This window comes from Manacus vitellinus, unplaced genomic scaffold, assembly GCF_001715985.3.
Source record: "Manacus vitellinus isolate BGI_N305 unplaced genomic scaffold, ASM171598v3 scaffold_32_pilon, whole genome shotgun sequence".
Taxonomy (NCBI): domain Eukaryota; kingdom Metazoa; phylum Chordata; class Aves; order Passeriformes; family Pipridae; genus Manacus; species Manacus vitellinus.
In genome coordinates this window covers 8,803,631-8,819,619 of record NW_021940460.1, presented here as the reverse complement: position 1 = coordinate 8,819,619, position 15,989 = coordinate 8,803,631, and the positions used below count along the sequence as shown (strand labels likewise).

The following is a 15,989-nucleotide window of genomic DNA, read 5'->3' as shown; positions in this document are numbered from 1 at the left end:
TGGGATGGCTGTGCCTATTCCAACCCACAGCTGATGTGTCTGGGCTCCCCCAAGGCTTTGGGAGGCACCAGAGATGAGACAACACAGTCCTGACTTCCCACCTCAATCACTGCCAGTTTAATGACCCCCACTGCAACACCTTTCTGATCCTTGTAGGACACACACAGAGACAACTTCCACTGAAACATCCTCCCCCTCACACATTCCTGATGGTCCCCTTCTTCCCTGCTCTGACATTCCCTGATTTTCAGCTGGTTTAATTCCACTTCTCACTCTCCTTTATCAGTTTGCAAAAGGCACCTGAGAACCAGCTGAGGTTGCCAACATGCATTTGTTGCTGCTCCACAGAAACTTCTGTCAAGGCAATGTTTTTAAATCCACATTAACCAATGAATGGTTTAATTGTTCCCTGGGACTGAATTATTGGAACAGGAGACAGAACAAACTCAACTTTCTTGCCACCCCCTCAGAACCTGTTCCTGGCAGCATTAACTGTCTGATGCAATTACAGGGGTTTTTTAAGCCAAGTATTTTATTGATTACTGAGGTGACAAACAGAGCTTTTCCCTGCAGGTCAAGGAGCTTTCAGCTGTCAAACAACGTCCTACAGTTCATATGGAGTGGGGGAACTGAATATCTGATTGTGTCCTGAAGGAAAGAACCTGAAGGGAGTCTACACCAAAGATAGAAAGGAACTTTTTACAAGAGCCTGGAGTGATAGGACAAGGGGGAATGGCTTCCCACTGCCAGAGGGCAGGGTTAGATGGGATATTGGGAAGGAATTTCTGGCTGTGAGGATGGTGAGGCCCTGGCACAGGCTGCCCAGAGAAACTGTGGCTGCCCCACTCCAAAAGAGTCCAAGGCCAGGTTGGACGGGGCTTGGAGCAACCTGGGATAGTGGAAGGTGTCCCTGAACACGGCAGGGGGTGGGACTGGATGAGCTTTAAGGTCCCTTCCAACCCAAACTATTCCATGATCTCCAGGACTCCAAGGATGCCAGTAGAATTTAAACAGCAGAAAATAAATGCAGTAGCGGTTTAAACAACACCAAACGTTTAATATAAAAAACAATTTTAAAAAGCAACAGCATCACTGGAAAAATATAAACAGACACTGTAATGAGACCCCCCCAAAGCCGCGGCAGAACCCAAACGAACATCGCAAACCGCGAACTCCCGACGGCGGGCGCAGCGCTCAGCACGGCACAGCACAGCACACAAACACCCTCTGGCCCGCCCAACGCGGCGCTTTAAATCTGAGCTTTCAACTTTGCCGCGAGAGCCGCGACTGCGGAGCGAGCCGCGCTCCTGCCCCGCCGCTCAAGCGGACTGTGACGCAAAGCCAGAAACAACCCCCGTCGGTCGTCCCGGCGCCGAACTTCCGAAGGGAAGAGCTCTGGCGGGGCCCGGATGGCGCTCTCCGGGGCGGTGCGGGAGGCCCGCGCGGCTCTCCCCGCGACGCCTCAGCGCTGGCCCCCGCGCGCGCCTCCCGCGCCTCTGCCCTCCCTCCCTGCAGGCCCCGCGGCCTCCACGCCGGCGCGCCCGCATCTCCCCCTCTCACCCCCTCCTCAGCTCGCTCGTCCGAGCCCGCGTCCTCGCTGGTCCAGGTCGATGTCGGAACACTCCCGCCAATGACTCCTCGCTGGCTCCGCCGCGAGTGCGCGGGCCCAGTGGCGCCTCATGCAGGCCGGCGGCCCCGCAGCGCCCGCCGCGGCCGCCATCACCGGCGCCTGCGCGGCCGCAGCGCGCCTGCGCGCCCGCCCCGCTCCGCGCGCGCCGCGCCTGCGCACCGGCGCCCCGCGCGTCCCGCCCGCCCTCCAAGTCCTGGCGCGGCGCCGAATGCGCAAAAGGGCGCTGTGAAGCGCGCCAGCGGCGCGAGCGGTGCGCGCTGTGCGGTGGGCCGAAGCCGGAGGGCGCGGGCGCGGCCGCCAGGCCTTCCAGGACAGAGCGCTGCGGCCATGCGCCGGGCGGGCCGTTCGAAGGAGCGTCCGTATACAGGGTGGGGAGGCGAGAAGAAAGGAGCGCTGAGGGGGCGGGGAGCGGGGAGGTTCGCGGATCGGATTGGCGGACGCGCGAGAGGGCTCGGCATGGGATGGGGTCAGGATCAGCGCGACGGGATCGGGACCAGGCGATCAGGCGTCGCCGCCGACAGCGGATCGGGATCAGGCTCTGGACTGGAATGGGATCAGGACAGTCGGGACCGGGGTGGGATCGGGATCTGGACTGGAATTGGATCGGGATCGGAACCGGGGTGGGATCGGGACGAGGTTCGGGATGCCGGCAGAGGGTCCGGCCGGGCTCGGGGCGAACATGGCGGCGGTTCTGAGGGGGGAGCCCCGAGGGGCGGCCCCTGAGGGGGATCTGCGGGCACGGACACCCGGGTGGGACGGTCGGTGTCGCACAGGTCGGACACGGGCCTTTCCTGAGGATAATTCACATGTTTGTTTATTCTCGGTCTCGCAGCAACCCCCGGGCTGGCAGAGGCGCTGGAATCGCGCACCGCGATCCAAATTAGCACAAACCTTCCCGCAGAACGCGGCACAGGCACCGGCAGCCATCCAGGGAATGCTGGTACGGGAATGCTGCGGCACAGCTGGGGTGGCAATGAGGAACTGCAGCCCGGAGTTTAAAAAAAAAATTGACCTTGTTTCTGTGAATAGAAAACTGAGAAAGCAGAGCTGCTGTAAAATGCTGAGCGGGGGAAAAAATGTCAAATCACGCCGGTACAGAGGCAAAAGCTTTGCTCTGTGTGCTGGAAGCAAGGGGAATGCTCCAGGGAATCCTTTTGTCACCTCAGCAGGCTCTGGCATCAGGCCTGGAGCAGAACAGGACTGGAAATCGGCTACAATTTTGAACAGGCTCAACATTTCTAAGGGCATGTGGTGCTTTCTTATTGTGCTTTTACATCCTAGTCCGATAACTTTGAGTTATAATCATTTTTTTCTATCCTGCCCTACTGAGCAAAAGGAAGAAAACGAACAATTCCCTTGCTATGTGGCTGGTTCCAGCTCCCTCCAGATGCAAAGCAGCAGTAAACAGCTCTTGCTTCCCTTTAAACTGCCATCTGTGCTCTTCTGGCCTTCAGGAGAAGGTGCTGTCAGGCAGCTTTTCCCCAGAAATAGCCAGTGGTTGTGGTATAACCATCCTCAAAAAATGGCACAACGGACCAGAAACCCGCCAGAACTATTTTCCCCCCTGTCTTTTCCACAGTTACTAAAGACATCATTTCTTTTTCAGGCTTGAAGAAGGATGTCAATAGTCACAGTCCAGCTTGGGCAGTGTGGGAACCAGATTGGGCACGAGGTGTTTTGCTGCCTGTGCAGTGACATCCGTGGCACTCATGGGCTCTGCTCCAAGAAGGAAAACCAATCCTACCAGGATGCCTGCAAGGAGAGGTTTTTCTGGGAGGAGGAATCTGGAGGTACAGCTTTAAAAGGGCTTTTTGTTCCCCACACAGGGTCTGTTTTCAGGACACAGAAATCAAACAGGTCTTTTACCTTCGGTTGAGGAATGAGTTTTACCTTCAGCCTTGAAGGGCTGTTTAACCCTCTGCCCTCACAACACTGCTGCAGACATGGAAGCAGAATCAGTGCAGTGAAGGCTCTGAGAAGACAAAGCCAGTTTCCCAGTAGCACAGCTGGAAACAAAACAATCTTTCCTTCCAAACATCTGCATTTTCTGCTGTAGATGGATCACACCACAGAGCAGGACCCACAGGGTCCAAATTTGACATTATCAAACACACTGAGTGGTTCTTTCCTGAAAGAGAACTCTGGAGTTCACATTTGTCTTTGGCACAATACATGGGCATGGCCAAATCTTTTCTGTGCTGCCTGTGCTGTCCCATTAATGGCTTGGATAATGTGGGTGGGAGGAATACAGCCTGGGACATGCTATCCACCCAAATCCATCCATTTTTGTAAACATGTTGGCACGTTATTGTTAATTCTGTTGTTCTCCCTCTGCAGTGCCTGTGGCCCGGGCTGTGCTGGTTGACATGGAGCCCAAAGTCATCAGCCAAACCTTAGCCATGGCTGCCAGGTCTGGCTGCTGGAAATACAACACCCAGTCCCACTTCTGCCAGAAGCAAGGCTCTGGGAACAACTGGGCCAACGGGTATGGAGAGCTGTTCCAGGCTTCCCAAGGGAACTGTGGAGGCTAAGGAGCTGTTTACACTCTCCAGGAGTGCAGCTTAGTATGGAACAGGATTTATTTTTAAGTTAAAGTAGAAATATATAGATAGCAGTGTAATTTTTGAACTGATTTTTGCAAGATGAAATTGGTGTTTGAATCATAGAATCCCAGAGTGGTTTGGGTTGGAAGGGACTTTGAAGCTCATCCAGTTCCAACCCCAACACCTTCCACTATCCCAGGTTGCTCCAAGCCCCTTCCAACCTGGCCTTGGACACTTCCAGGGCTGGGGCAGCCACAGCTTCTCTGGGCAACCTGTGCCAGGGCCTTGCTCCTTTGCAGTGAAAACATGACATTTTAGAATGGAGAGAATATAGTTAAGAACAGGAAACAATAAGGCCAGTTTATAAACAGCTGTTTTGCAAAATGAACATCCCAGCTAAGGATTGTTTAGTGCAGATAGAATGGATGACAGTGCAAGCTTATAGAAATAATAATAATAATAAAATGTGCTTAATGAATAGCTTCACCTTCCTGCTTTTCTGTTACTCCCCAGTTACTCTGTCCACGGGCCCAGACACAAGGAATCAATCATGGATCTGGTGCAGAGAGAAGCAGAGAGATGTGACCGCCTGGGAGGATTTTTCACCATCATGAGCATGGCTGGGGGCACAGGGTCAGGCCTGGGAGCATTTGTGACCCAGTGCTTGAGAGATGCTTTTCCAGCCTCATTTATCCTAAACCACGTTATCTGGCCCTATGGCACTGGTGAGGTGAATGTCACATTGCCTTTTTATATAGAATTATAGAGAATTTTTAAGTTTATAATCGCTGCTTGCTTTTAAATAAAATACCTACAACAGAAATAAGAAGGAAAATAAGTACATTTTACTTTTTTACAAAGTTCAAAGGACTAAGTAACACAGCTAAAGGATTGTTTGCCTGATATTTGGTACGTGTGACTTCACCAAAACAAATTCTTGATAATTCAAGTGCTGAAGTGGTGCAGCTTCACAAGAACTAGAAATCTCCTGTTGGGATCTTATCTCAGCAGTACAATCAGTTCCCAGGTAGATTTTGTTCCAGCATGTTTGTATGGAGAGAGATGGATAACCTGATTTTCACGGGTCTTGCCCTCTTTCCCTGGAAAAGCTCTGAGCTCCTGACCCCATTCTGCACTTTGGCAAAGAAAATGAATCACTTCCTAAATCTCAGCTGAGGAAACAGCAGCAGCCAGAGGATTATAAATTAGAAAGGGATTAAGTTTGACTCTCACTTGTGTGGGGTTTTTTTGTTTGTTTGTTTGTTCCCAGGTCATTGTTCAAAACTACAACTCTGTTTTGACTCTGTCCCATCTGTACCGCTCCTCAGACGCCCTCCTTGTCCACGAGAACGATGTCATCCACAAGATCTGTGCCCAGCTGATGAACATCAAACAGATCTCCTTCAGGGATGTGAACCAAGTCATTGCACATCAGCTGGGCAGCCTTTTCCAGCCCGTTCACCCAGCAGAGGGGAGCTCAAACTACAGCAGGAACCCACTGGGTACCAAACCATGTCATTCCCACACCTCTCTCTAGTCAGGTCAGGGGGGAATTGAAGTTCTTCAGTCTCCTTATTCAACTATTTGGGTACATCTCAAGTTTTCAGGCAGGCAAAGTGGAGGAAAAGACAAATTTAGAAGTTCAATCCAATCCCAATGTTGTAGCAGAGTCAAAAATAAACCCCTCCAACTTCTGCTTTCATTCTTCACCAGAAGAACCCTGTTTCTGCTTTTCCAAGTGATCACAGACCCCCTGGTACCTATTTACAAACTCGTGCAGGTCAGTGCTTTTGGGCTGAGCTTCACCTTTCACTGGGGGGCAGAAATTTGGATGAACTGAAACAAACTGAAAGTTTTGTGTTTTGCTCAGGCAGAAAACAGGTGAGCAGACAACCAGGGAGCAACAGCTGGTGTTTATACCCTCAGGAAATTAGAGAAAGTTACCCAAAATTAAGCTTTCCCATCTGTCTGTCGATCTCTTTAGCAATGCAGAGAGTCCTGGAGATTCTGAGAAGTGAGACAAGTCTAAACTGTAAAATCAGAGCTATTAATTCAGTAACACACAGCAAGTTTGCATTGCCCTGTCTGAAATTGCTAAACCTCTGTAACATTCCTCCCTCTCTCCTCCTGTTTTAGCCACCCTGGGCAGTGTTTTTTTGTGAGCAGCTGTTGATTTCTCCTTCCAGGAGACTTGATGGAGACACTGGTCCCACATCCCGAGTTCAAGATGTTGGGGCTCCGGAACATTCCTCAGATTCCTGAGAACTCCCTCCCCTACAGCACCTTCAGCTGGCCTGGGCTCATCAAACATCTGAGGCAGATGCTCATTGCTAATGCCCAGATGGAGGAAGGTACAGAGCATTCCCTCCCCTCTCCTCACTCATTTCTCCAGGTGAGATGAAGCTGATTGTTTAGTGCAGCTCCCTTCAGTCAGTTCAGAGCCCTCAGCAGGAATTTGCCTCCAGCTGCTCCTCAAACCATTCCCTCAGCCTGCTCCTGCCTTTGCTTCCAGCCATCTCAGTTAATTACAGCCACTGAAAACACACAAACCAAACCAACAGTTTGTGGCTGTGCACTTAATTTACATCCTTCATTTGGAACATTCTTTGGGTTGGGATTGCTGTGTTTTCTTTTTACACCTTCTACTCATGAAAATGCTGCTCAGCTCTCCCCTACCATTTACATGGGAATTCAGTTATAGCTCCCAGTTATGCAGGGAATAGGCTGGCAATTGGTAAGGATAGAAACAGGTATCATTTTCTCTGCTAGACAAGTGACTACCAGGAAAATACTGCTGGATTAGCACTGCTTTTCCCTGGGAATTGTGTGATTGCTGCTTAATTAAAGTGCAGCAGCTACAAACTCCAGTGTGGGGCACAGTGATAGTTCCCATCTGCCTCTTCAGCTATTCCAAATCCACATTTCACAAAACATTAACTATCTTTTCTGTCTTTTTTTACCAAAATCTCACAGGTATTGACTGGCAAGTACGACCACCTCCTCCAGGCTCCTCCACCCCCTCCAGCCATTCCACAAAGAAGCCACTGCACTTCAACACTTCCATTGCCAACCTGGTTATCCTGAGAGGAAAAGATGTCCACAGTGTGGACTTGGGTAAGGAGGAAAAGCCCCAAACCTCAGGGGTTCTTGTTTCACATCTCTCTGGTTTCTTTACACCACATCTGATCAAAATAAAAACACCCCAGGGCCACATGTTTGGTTACTAAAGGTCAATATTCCCTCTAGAAACAGTTTAGTGTCCAAGGCCACATTGTCCAACTGCTTTGGGCTGTTGTCTTTACAGCAGCTTCCTGAAGCACTTCAGGGCAGGAGGAAGAGCCTGTAATCTGTGTATCTGATGAAATTCTTGGCTTTATTGTCTGAAAATACATTTAGCTGTTTCTGGAGTGATGAGCATGGCTGGCAGATGCAGTACTGACACAAGAGAGCACTTCTAGATAATCCAAGGGGTCTGTTTCAGAGTTCTGTTTTCTGCAGGCTGATCTCTGCAGAGTTTTCCCAAGGCCTGAACTGATCTGCCAAGCTTTGATTAAGTCACACAGGACAACTGAGACCAAGATGCAGGAGTCTGCAGCTTTACATTTACCAAAAGGGCTGTCTTATCTCTGCTCCAGGAAGTTTCCAAGATCCCTCCCTGTACACATCATGGCTAAAGCCTCAGGATGCTTTTAATGCCTGGAGAACACCAAGAGCATTTAACAAGTATGAAAAGTCTGCCTCTCTGGTCAGCAACAGCCAGTTCCTGCTGAAACCTCTCGACAGCATTGTGGGAAAAGCTTGGAATATGTTTGCTTCCAAGTAAGTCAAAAGAGTCATGCTGAGACTTCACTAACAACTGCCAGTATCTTCACTGGGAGAGAGATCATTGTAAATAAGTGAGACCACAGATTGCAGTGCTCTCAGTGTATTTTCTCAGTCCCAAAACTCCCCAGATTTAGTGCATTCCAATTTGACCATCCTAAAAATAACACACAGAAGCTCTTTTGCTGATGGTTTAGTTTCCAGCTTGTGGACAGGCCTGGAAAAAACTTCCTGGCTCAGTCAGCAGCACTGAGGGGATTGGTGTGCATTAATCACTTCCCCTTCCAGTTCCCACTTAGCCCAATTTTTTTAGCTGCAATTCTATTTCCTCAACCAATACACAGATATAAAAACTATTGGAAACAAGTCAGGACTTACTGATCAGTAGGAATTACAAAATGAGTTCGAGGGAGCACAGTAAAAACTCACCAGCACAGTTATAGGGTGGAAACCAATCCTGATTTGGGGTTTTCACAGTAAATATCCAATATGTGTCAGATTCCCCCCTGATTTCCAATGTCTTACCCATCCTTCCCCACACAGAGCTTATATTCACCAGTACACCAAATTTGGAATTGAAGAGGAAGATTTCCTGGACAGCTTCACAACCCTGGAACAAGTTATCTCCAGTTACACCACCCTTTGATTTTATTTCTTTTAAATGGTCAGAAATGGAGCTTTTCTGAAAGAACCCAGCACTGGAAAACCTCCCATCAACTTCCTGAAGTATGGAAATGTCTGGGCTGGAGCTGGTTTTCAGTCTTGAAAGCAGTGTGTGTGTGTTAGGACAGCAAGAACTGACTCTGAGCTGAATATATTCCTATGGGCAGGTATTATTCTTATTTAATCTATCTAATAAATACCTATTTTTCAATACATTTGCTATGTACTGTAGCTACCTCTCTGAACATAATTTTTGGCACTTTAATATAAACTGTCATGAATTTTCATTGTAACACTTTGCCCACAGAATGCTTTAATGCTGATAAAACAGCAGTGCCAGGATTATTAATCCAAGCTCCATTTGAGATTTAAGATACAACACTGTGGCACCTGGGCCTTTAAAGCAAAGTCAGAATAAATTAGATTTTAAGGACCTTAACTTTGACCAAACAGCAAAAGTTTTGAACCATCTTTTAAGAGAAAGGCAAAGATTTCTTCATTTTCCTGTCATCCTCCAGTTATATTAGAGGTTATAGTTAATTAAATCCTTTTCTCACCATTTCCCTGTGCCTAAAACTTGGGAAAAATAAATCCCTATAGCACAGCAGAGGCCTTGGCTCTTTGTTATACCCACACCACATGTTTAAGCAAAACAACTGCTCTTCCTCTATGTTAGAACTTAATTAATTCGTTATTTATTGAAACATATTTGGCAGGAGGATGGCTGCTAGATTTCAAATAGAACAGGACACAGCAATATCGTGTTTAATCTATTTTTAAATTTCAAAAAGCAATTTAAGGAATTGTCTGGGTTTTTTTTTGTTTTGCACAAGTTTTACCACCACCACAAGGTGGTGCCCTGGAAGCTGCAGCTGCACCAGCCTGGAAGGAGGAAGGGATTGAATCCCTTGGGAAGGCACACATGCTGAATAAAATAAATATATAATATTTATGTATTTATTTATATATGTATACTAAATCAGTAATATTAAATTTATGTAAAATAATATAGAGAATATATAAATATAAAATAAATATAAGAATATATAAATATAGAATAAATATAAGAATATATAAATATAGAATAAAAGAGTCCAGAATTAAGGATTATGTTGTAACACCAACCTTCCTCCTGCCTCTGTCAGCTTTTCACTTAATGGTAGGGAGAGTTTGGGGAATTCTTGCCATTCCTCCCCCCCCATGTCACACTTATGATCCCATAGAAATAATCCCACAGGCCAAAAAATAAAAGAGTTTAAAAACAAATCAATCTCAGGGACTTTTCCCTTGACAAATTTCACATTTTAGAGTGTCCCTTTAGGTTTTTAGTGCCATTTCTTGCCAGGCCTTGAAACTTTTAACTGAAAGGTGGCAGCTCAGAGCTGGGCACTGCTCTGGTCCAAAGGGATTTTTGGGGGGTGTTTTTGTCCCTTTCAACCAGTGTGTAATTTGGGTATTTTCCACAGAAGAAACTGGAGGAAAGGTTGCACGAGCTGAGACAAACAGCACAGGCACTGCAAGGAACAAAGGGTCAGGAAAGGAGACCTTGGGGAGCTTCTCCCTCCTGCAGGAGGCCCAGGATGTTCAGCCACACAGACATCCCTGTCCCACAGAACAGGTAAATGAGGTGTTTAAAAAGCTAAAGGCAGATAAGTCCTCTGAGAAACAAGGAAGAGAGCAAAGGGTTATTGATCCAGCAGCACCATAACCCACTTTATGGCAGAAATAACCTGTTATCTCCATGTATTTATAATTCTGAGCATGAGGCAAAGGCAGCAGGTGCTCAGTGGATGACACAGCCACATATTTATCAGTTATGGCTCAGGATTTCCAGGTAATGCAGCAGGTTACTGGAAGGGGTTTCTTTGTTTAAGTTTGATGGCAGAATTGATGCCATGTCAGGAAACACAACACACAGCTGAGATGCACAACCCCAGAGCAAAAATGATTTCCTTATTTAACAAAAGAAAACAGAGAGGGAAAGGTTCTGCAGCTCACAGACACAGCCAGGCCAGCAGGGCCATCACTGCTTATCAAGGGTTGCTCTGTAAGGACTTGTTCACAGTCAGGATTCAGGGAAAACACTCCTAATTCCACGTGAAAACAACATTTTTAAAAGCAGCAATAGAGGATCACAGCCATCAGCCAAAGTTTGACAAACACAGGTTCCTCAAAAGTATTTAAAAGAAAAAAGAGTTGAAAACAAAAGTGTAGATGGATTATCTGTTATAATCCTCTCCACTGCTCTGACAGGAGCTGTTTGAGGCATCTTTAGGCTTCTTCCTGTGACTGTTTTTCACTGCTGACCTCAACCCTGAAATTCTCACACCCTTTCCCAAACCCAGCCTTCAGTTTTTGATTCCTCTGGGGGTTTTTTTTCCCCAGGATGTGCAGAGGGTCAAAGTGGCAGGAAGTGAATAGCTGGTATCAAAGAGTCATAATTTACACTTGTATTAGAAGGTGGAGCAGTACTTTTCTATTTTATTGATAAAATTAATCACGGGGATAGTCAGAGCCTGGCAGAGGGCCTTTATCTCATTAGCAATTAAAGTTAATGAGGTGGATCAAAGGTCAGCACAAGCCAATGGCTCAGAGACAGGAACAACAGAATCAGTGGCCTCGACCTTGCTGGTTTTAGGCAAAGTCCCCACAGGATGTCCATAAACCTGGAACAATGCACCAAAGCTCACTATTGTTGTTGGGAGGGACAGGTGCAGCTCACTGGGAAGTTGATTCAAGGACTCCAACTACAGAAAAAAAACCAAACAAACCCAAAAAACCCCAAACCACCAAAAAAATTCCAACCCAGAAACAAAAACCTTCAATAACCTAAAATACTTTAAACACAATAAGTGGCAGGTGACAGTAGTTAATGTATTTATAGATATGATTTATTTGGCTATAAGCAGATATTGGTGCTTTTAAGGTCAGACTCACTACCAGGACGGGAAGGATAGAACTGGGGGTAAATATATAAGGGGAAAAAAAAAAATCTGTGGTTCCCACACCAACCAGGAATTTATCAACATGAAAGTTATATTCAAATTACCAGCTGATACACTACTGAGGAAAATTAAGGTACAAAAGGATGAATTATTCACTTCCTTCTGCATTTGCTAAGTAATTTAGTCTGGATAAATATTATGAAGTGAGAGACTAAACATCCAAAAAGAAACACTCCCAGATGAAGAAATGTGAGTTTTGCTGGACACCACTTTAAAAACCTGCACAGGAGTCATCAGGGAAGTGATTCATGGATCCGATTTAGCACAAAAAAAGCTTCCAAAAGGAACTGAGCTGCTGCCTTTCCTCCCCTGCTTCCAAGGGCAGCCCGGACCCAGCTTCGCCAAGGCAGCAAATTCCAGTTTCCTGGGGCAGCCTCTGCTTCCCCCCCAGCTCTGCCCACGCTCCGGCCCCCCGGCTTTGAACCGGCCCGGCCGCGGAGCTGAGAATCCCCAATTTTAACCGGGGAGCTTTTCCGGCTCTTTCAGCGGAGCCGCAGCTCACAATGGTCCCCTCGGAGCCCGCATTGTGCGGGTTCGGTCCCTCCAGACGGGCACTTCCCCTCCGCGGGAGGGGACGTGAGTCACACACGGCCGGGAATCAGCACAACCTGCCCCTTAACCCTTTCCCTCGGCACATCCCGCTCCGTGAACCCCTTCCCGGGGCTCTCCAAACAAATCCTCCTGCCAGCCCCCGGGGGAGCACCCTGGACAGGGTGAAAACGGCCTCAGGGAGGAGATCAGTGAAGCTGCTCCTGCTCCTTAGGAAAAGGCAGTTTTTAAAATAAATATGTGCTGTGATAAAGATCATGGAAGAAATCTAAACCTTAATTAAAGCCTGAGAGGTTCTAAACTGTGACTTCTAGCAGAGGCACACTCTGTACTTATCTGGGTGAATTAGGTGCTAGAAACCTTCTCTTAGTCTTAAAAAAAAAATTTAAAATACGCCCAGTTACACAGTAAAATAGAAAAATAACCAAAATGAGGGTCCTCTCTAGGCCCAAATTCCTATTTTAAATGTAAGAGTGGTAAGCAGAGAAGCTAACTAAAAGAAGCCACTGGTTAAACCAAAAAAAGGCAGAATAAACGTTGCTGGGGCTTTGATTTTACTGCTCGTGGTGTGTTTGCATTAAATGGGTGTGTCCTGCCAAACTGAGCGTGGCCCGTGTTTGGTTCCACGTGTTTATTTAAGGCTCAAAAAATAACACTTGAGCTGCCTGGGAATGGTGTCATTGTGGTCATGGCCTGATTTGAGTTGAACTTCTGCCCAGCAGCCTCCAATCTGTGAGAGATCATCGACAGCAGCGGGGCAGGGGAGCCAAATGGAAACCAGCCCCATCCCACTGGAGGTGGGATCAAATCCTGGCTGGGCTTGGCTGGAGCTGCAGCCTCAGCCTGTAGCACTACCTGTGAGTCAGCTAAGTCAGCAGTCTGATTGATGTTGTTATTTGAAGTTAAAGGCATAAATTTGGCAACCAATATCCAATTAAATGTTTCTCCCAAGAAGAAAGCTTCCATTCCCTCCACTAAACTCAGGGTTTCACCTTATTTTCCTCTACAAAGATTTAATCAGGCTTCTCTCCAGACCCAGAGTATTCTTATATAAAACCAGATCCAAACCTGTGCTGGGAAAGGAGAGCTCGTTCTTCAGCCACCTTAGGAAGGAAACATGAACACTTGGGGTCCTCCAGCTGAACAAAACTTCAGTCAACAGGCCTGGACTTGTCCAAAAATCGCTGTACTGAGGGCAGAGAGAGCTCCAGGAAGGACCAGGGGAGGAGACCTCAGGGACAGCCTTAGCCAAGGCCTCTCAGGCTCCTCCAAACAAGACTTAACCCCTTTCCTTGTTCCCGTAATTGGAAGGATCTGGCACAGCTGGAATCTGTTGCCAAAGGACGTGGATTATTTGACTCCTCTCAGCAGCACCTGCTCCTCCTGGGCAGGTCTCAGTTGCTGCTCCGTGGAGTTGCCACAGGGTGGCTGTGCACAGGCACCAGTGATTAAATCAGGTTTGGGTGGAGATTAAGGGAGGCAACAGCACTAAACCCACCAGCTGGATCAGCACACATCCAGCAGAAATACTGCTTTGGACATTTCTTTGGCACCCATGAGTTTGAACTCCACTGAACACCAGCTCCAGCCATCCTGAAAGTGTCCTCCTTGCTGCTCCTCACCTGGGCTCTTACACAGGGATCCACGGGATTGGATGTCACAGGAGCTCAGCCAGGCTGAGGACAGACCCACAAATCCAAGAATCTGAGCAATGGAATCTGAAAATATCCTGAATATTCCAGCTCTCGAGGAAACAGCTGCAGCAAGAGGTGGTTTCTAAGCAGGCCAGAGAGGTTTTGTGAAAATGGCAGTGTTTGTGTTATGTTGTAAATCTAAATGTGTAAATCTCTGCAGGTCCAGTTTCTTTTGGACACAGAAAAATGTTGAGCACACAAACCTGCTTTTTCAGTCACCAGATGGAAAGGGCAGTGTCAGGAAAGCCACAGTCCCTCAAAATTCCATTTCTGCATTTCAGTGTGAGCCTTGAACAAAGTACTGGTGTGTTTTAATCAGCAGCAGCTTCTGCAAGAGAACTGCCAGTTATTGGAGTGGAAGGAGAACAGAGGTACCATGAGGTCACTTCATGTGGATAGAACAAGCTTTGGGAATTGCATGGGATCTCTTGGGAATTTCTTACAGGTGGGGCCAGTCAGAGCTGACACCTTCCAGTGGAAAGGCTTTGGACCTGGGAAATGCCACAGATGAGCTGGTCCCCAAGGAAGGGAAGAGGTGACACCCTACAGCAGATTGATGTGTGGTCACAGCCTCGTGTAACACGTCAGTGCTCCAAGGATTTGCCCCAAACCCAGTGGATTGTGCCTAAATCCCGTGGGTGAAGCCCAGAGCCCTTCCCTGGCCGGGCCCCTCCAGCAGGGCCAGCACAGCCCTCTCCAGAGGCTCCCCAGGAACACCAACTCCCCTTTTCCAGGGCCAGAGGAGCTGGGTGTGGCCACAGGGCCCTTATCCCAGGGAACAATGTGAGTGCCAGCTCCCATCTCCTGCCTTTCAGCAGGAAGCAGCTGCCAGCTTCCTTCTTGCCAGCTGCCAGGGCAACTCAGTCAGGCTTCTTGGAAAAGCAGAGGAACAATGACCTGGGAGGAACTCCCCTGAAACACAGAGGATCTTCACACTCACCCACATCTGAGCAGCTCCTCGAATGAGCTCCAGGGAAAGGTGACCTTTGATTTCGTGCTCATGGAGCCAATGCTCTTTGAGTCATTCCATGGATAATAATAATGATAATAACCCCCCTCAGCACGATAAAGGGCAGTGCTAAAGCAAACTAAACCCAAGCTTGGCCCTTCCACAGGTTACTTTGCACCTTTGTTTTACACCAGTAGCACTGAATGAGCTGAATAACCTCAACATCCCTTCCCTTTAAATCCAGCACAGGCAACAGTGAGCTCTTTTGACCAAAATACCCTTTTTCTGAATTCCTGACACATTGCTGGGCTCTTGCTGTTTGCTTGTACCTGGGAGGTGACACAACAGCAGTGACAGTTTCTGCCTCTGAGTTCCTTTCTCTCCTGACAAGTGCCCCGGGCTGTTCCAGCCTCTCCCTCCACACCACTGCCAGAGCATTGTTCTGCTGCCTCTCCCCAAAGCAGAGTGGATGCATCAGTAAGCAAGTGAAATGGATAAAGAAATAAATGCCAGCATTTCGTGCCCTCAATTAGGCACTTGAATTTGGGTAGTCACACAGAAGGCTCAAAGAGTTTCTCAGTATAATCCTTCTAAAAATGAGTTTGCCAGAGCACAGGCAAATATTTACCAGAGCATGGGAGGGTGTTTCACGGGAAGGCAATTGCTTCACTCCCTGTTTCCTGAGGTTACAGGAACCCAGGAGGCTCCAGCACTGATCCCTCACCTGCTCCCACCAGGGGTCACAGCCCAGCAGGATTCCCTCCCACTCCCACTGAGGGCTGCAATTTGAGTGAAGTACTTACTGCTTTTTCTTATTCCCTTCCAAAAAAAAAAAAATTAATCCAAAAAACCCCAAACCTTCAAATTTACAGGAAAAACCCACAGAATTTTAAATCTCTGAAGAGCCATTTCAATTGCCTTATCTAAAATCACATTCAGCCTTTTAACTGCTGATTACAAAGTATGTTTTAACCACGTGCTTCAAAGAAAACCGATGGCTTTTACCTCCCAGGAGCACCCCCAGCCCCCACTTATCTTTACACCTGCGATCAATTTGGTTCACTAATATTTATATTTGTGCTTGATAATCAGGGAAACATCCCCATTGCTTGTGCCTGCGGTGCCACTGCGACA

At 47.7% G+C, this 15,989-nt stretch overlaps 1 protein-coding gene across 1 annotated transcript; it reads left to right on the top strand.

Annotated features, from left to right (window-relative positions):
• The first annotated feature begins 2,276 nt into the window (after window positions 1-2,276).
• TUBD1 (tubulin delta 1) lies at window positions 2,277-8,873 on the top strand. The gene is made up of 9 exons (XM_008930497.2): window positions 2,277-2,570; window positions 3,237-3,420; window positions 3,968-4,115; window positions 4,687-4,903; window positions 5,444-5,675; window positions 6,360-6,524; window positions 7,147-7,287; window positions 7,809-7,992; window positions 8,539-8,873. Exons 2-9 carry the CDS (start codon window positions 3,249-3,251, stop codon window positions 8,639-8,641), a joined length of 1,362 nt encoding a protein of 453 aa, XP_008928745.2. The 5' UTR covers window positions 2,277-2,570; window positions 3,237-3,248; the 3' UTR covers window positions 8,642-8,873.
• The last annotated feature ends 7,116 nt before the right edge of the window (window positions 8,874-15,989 follow it).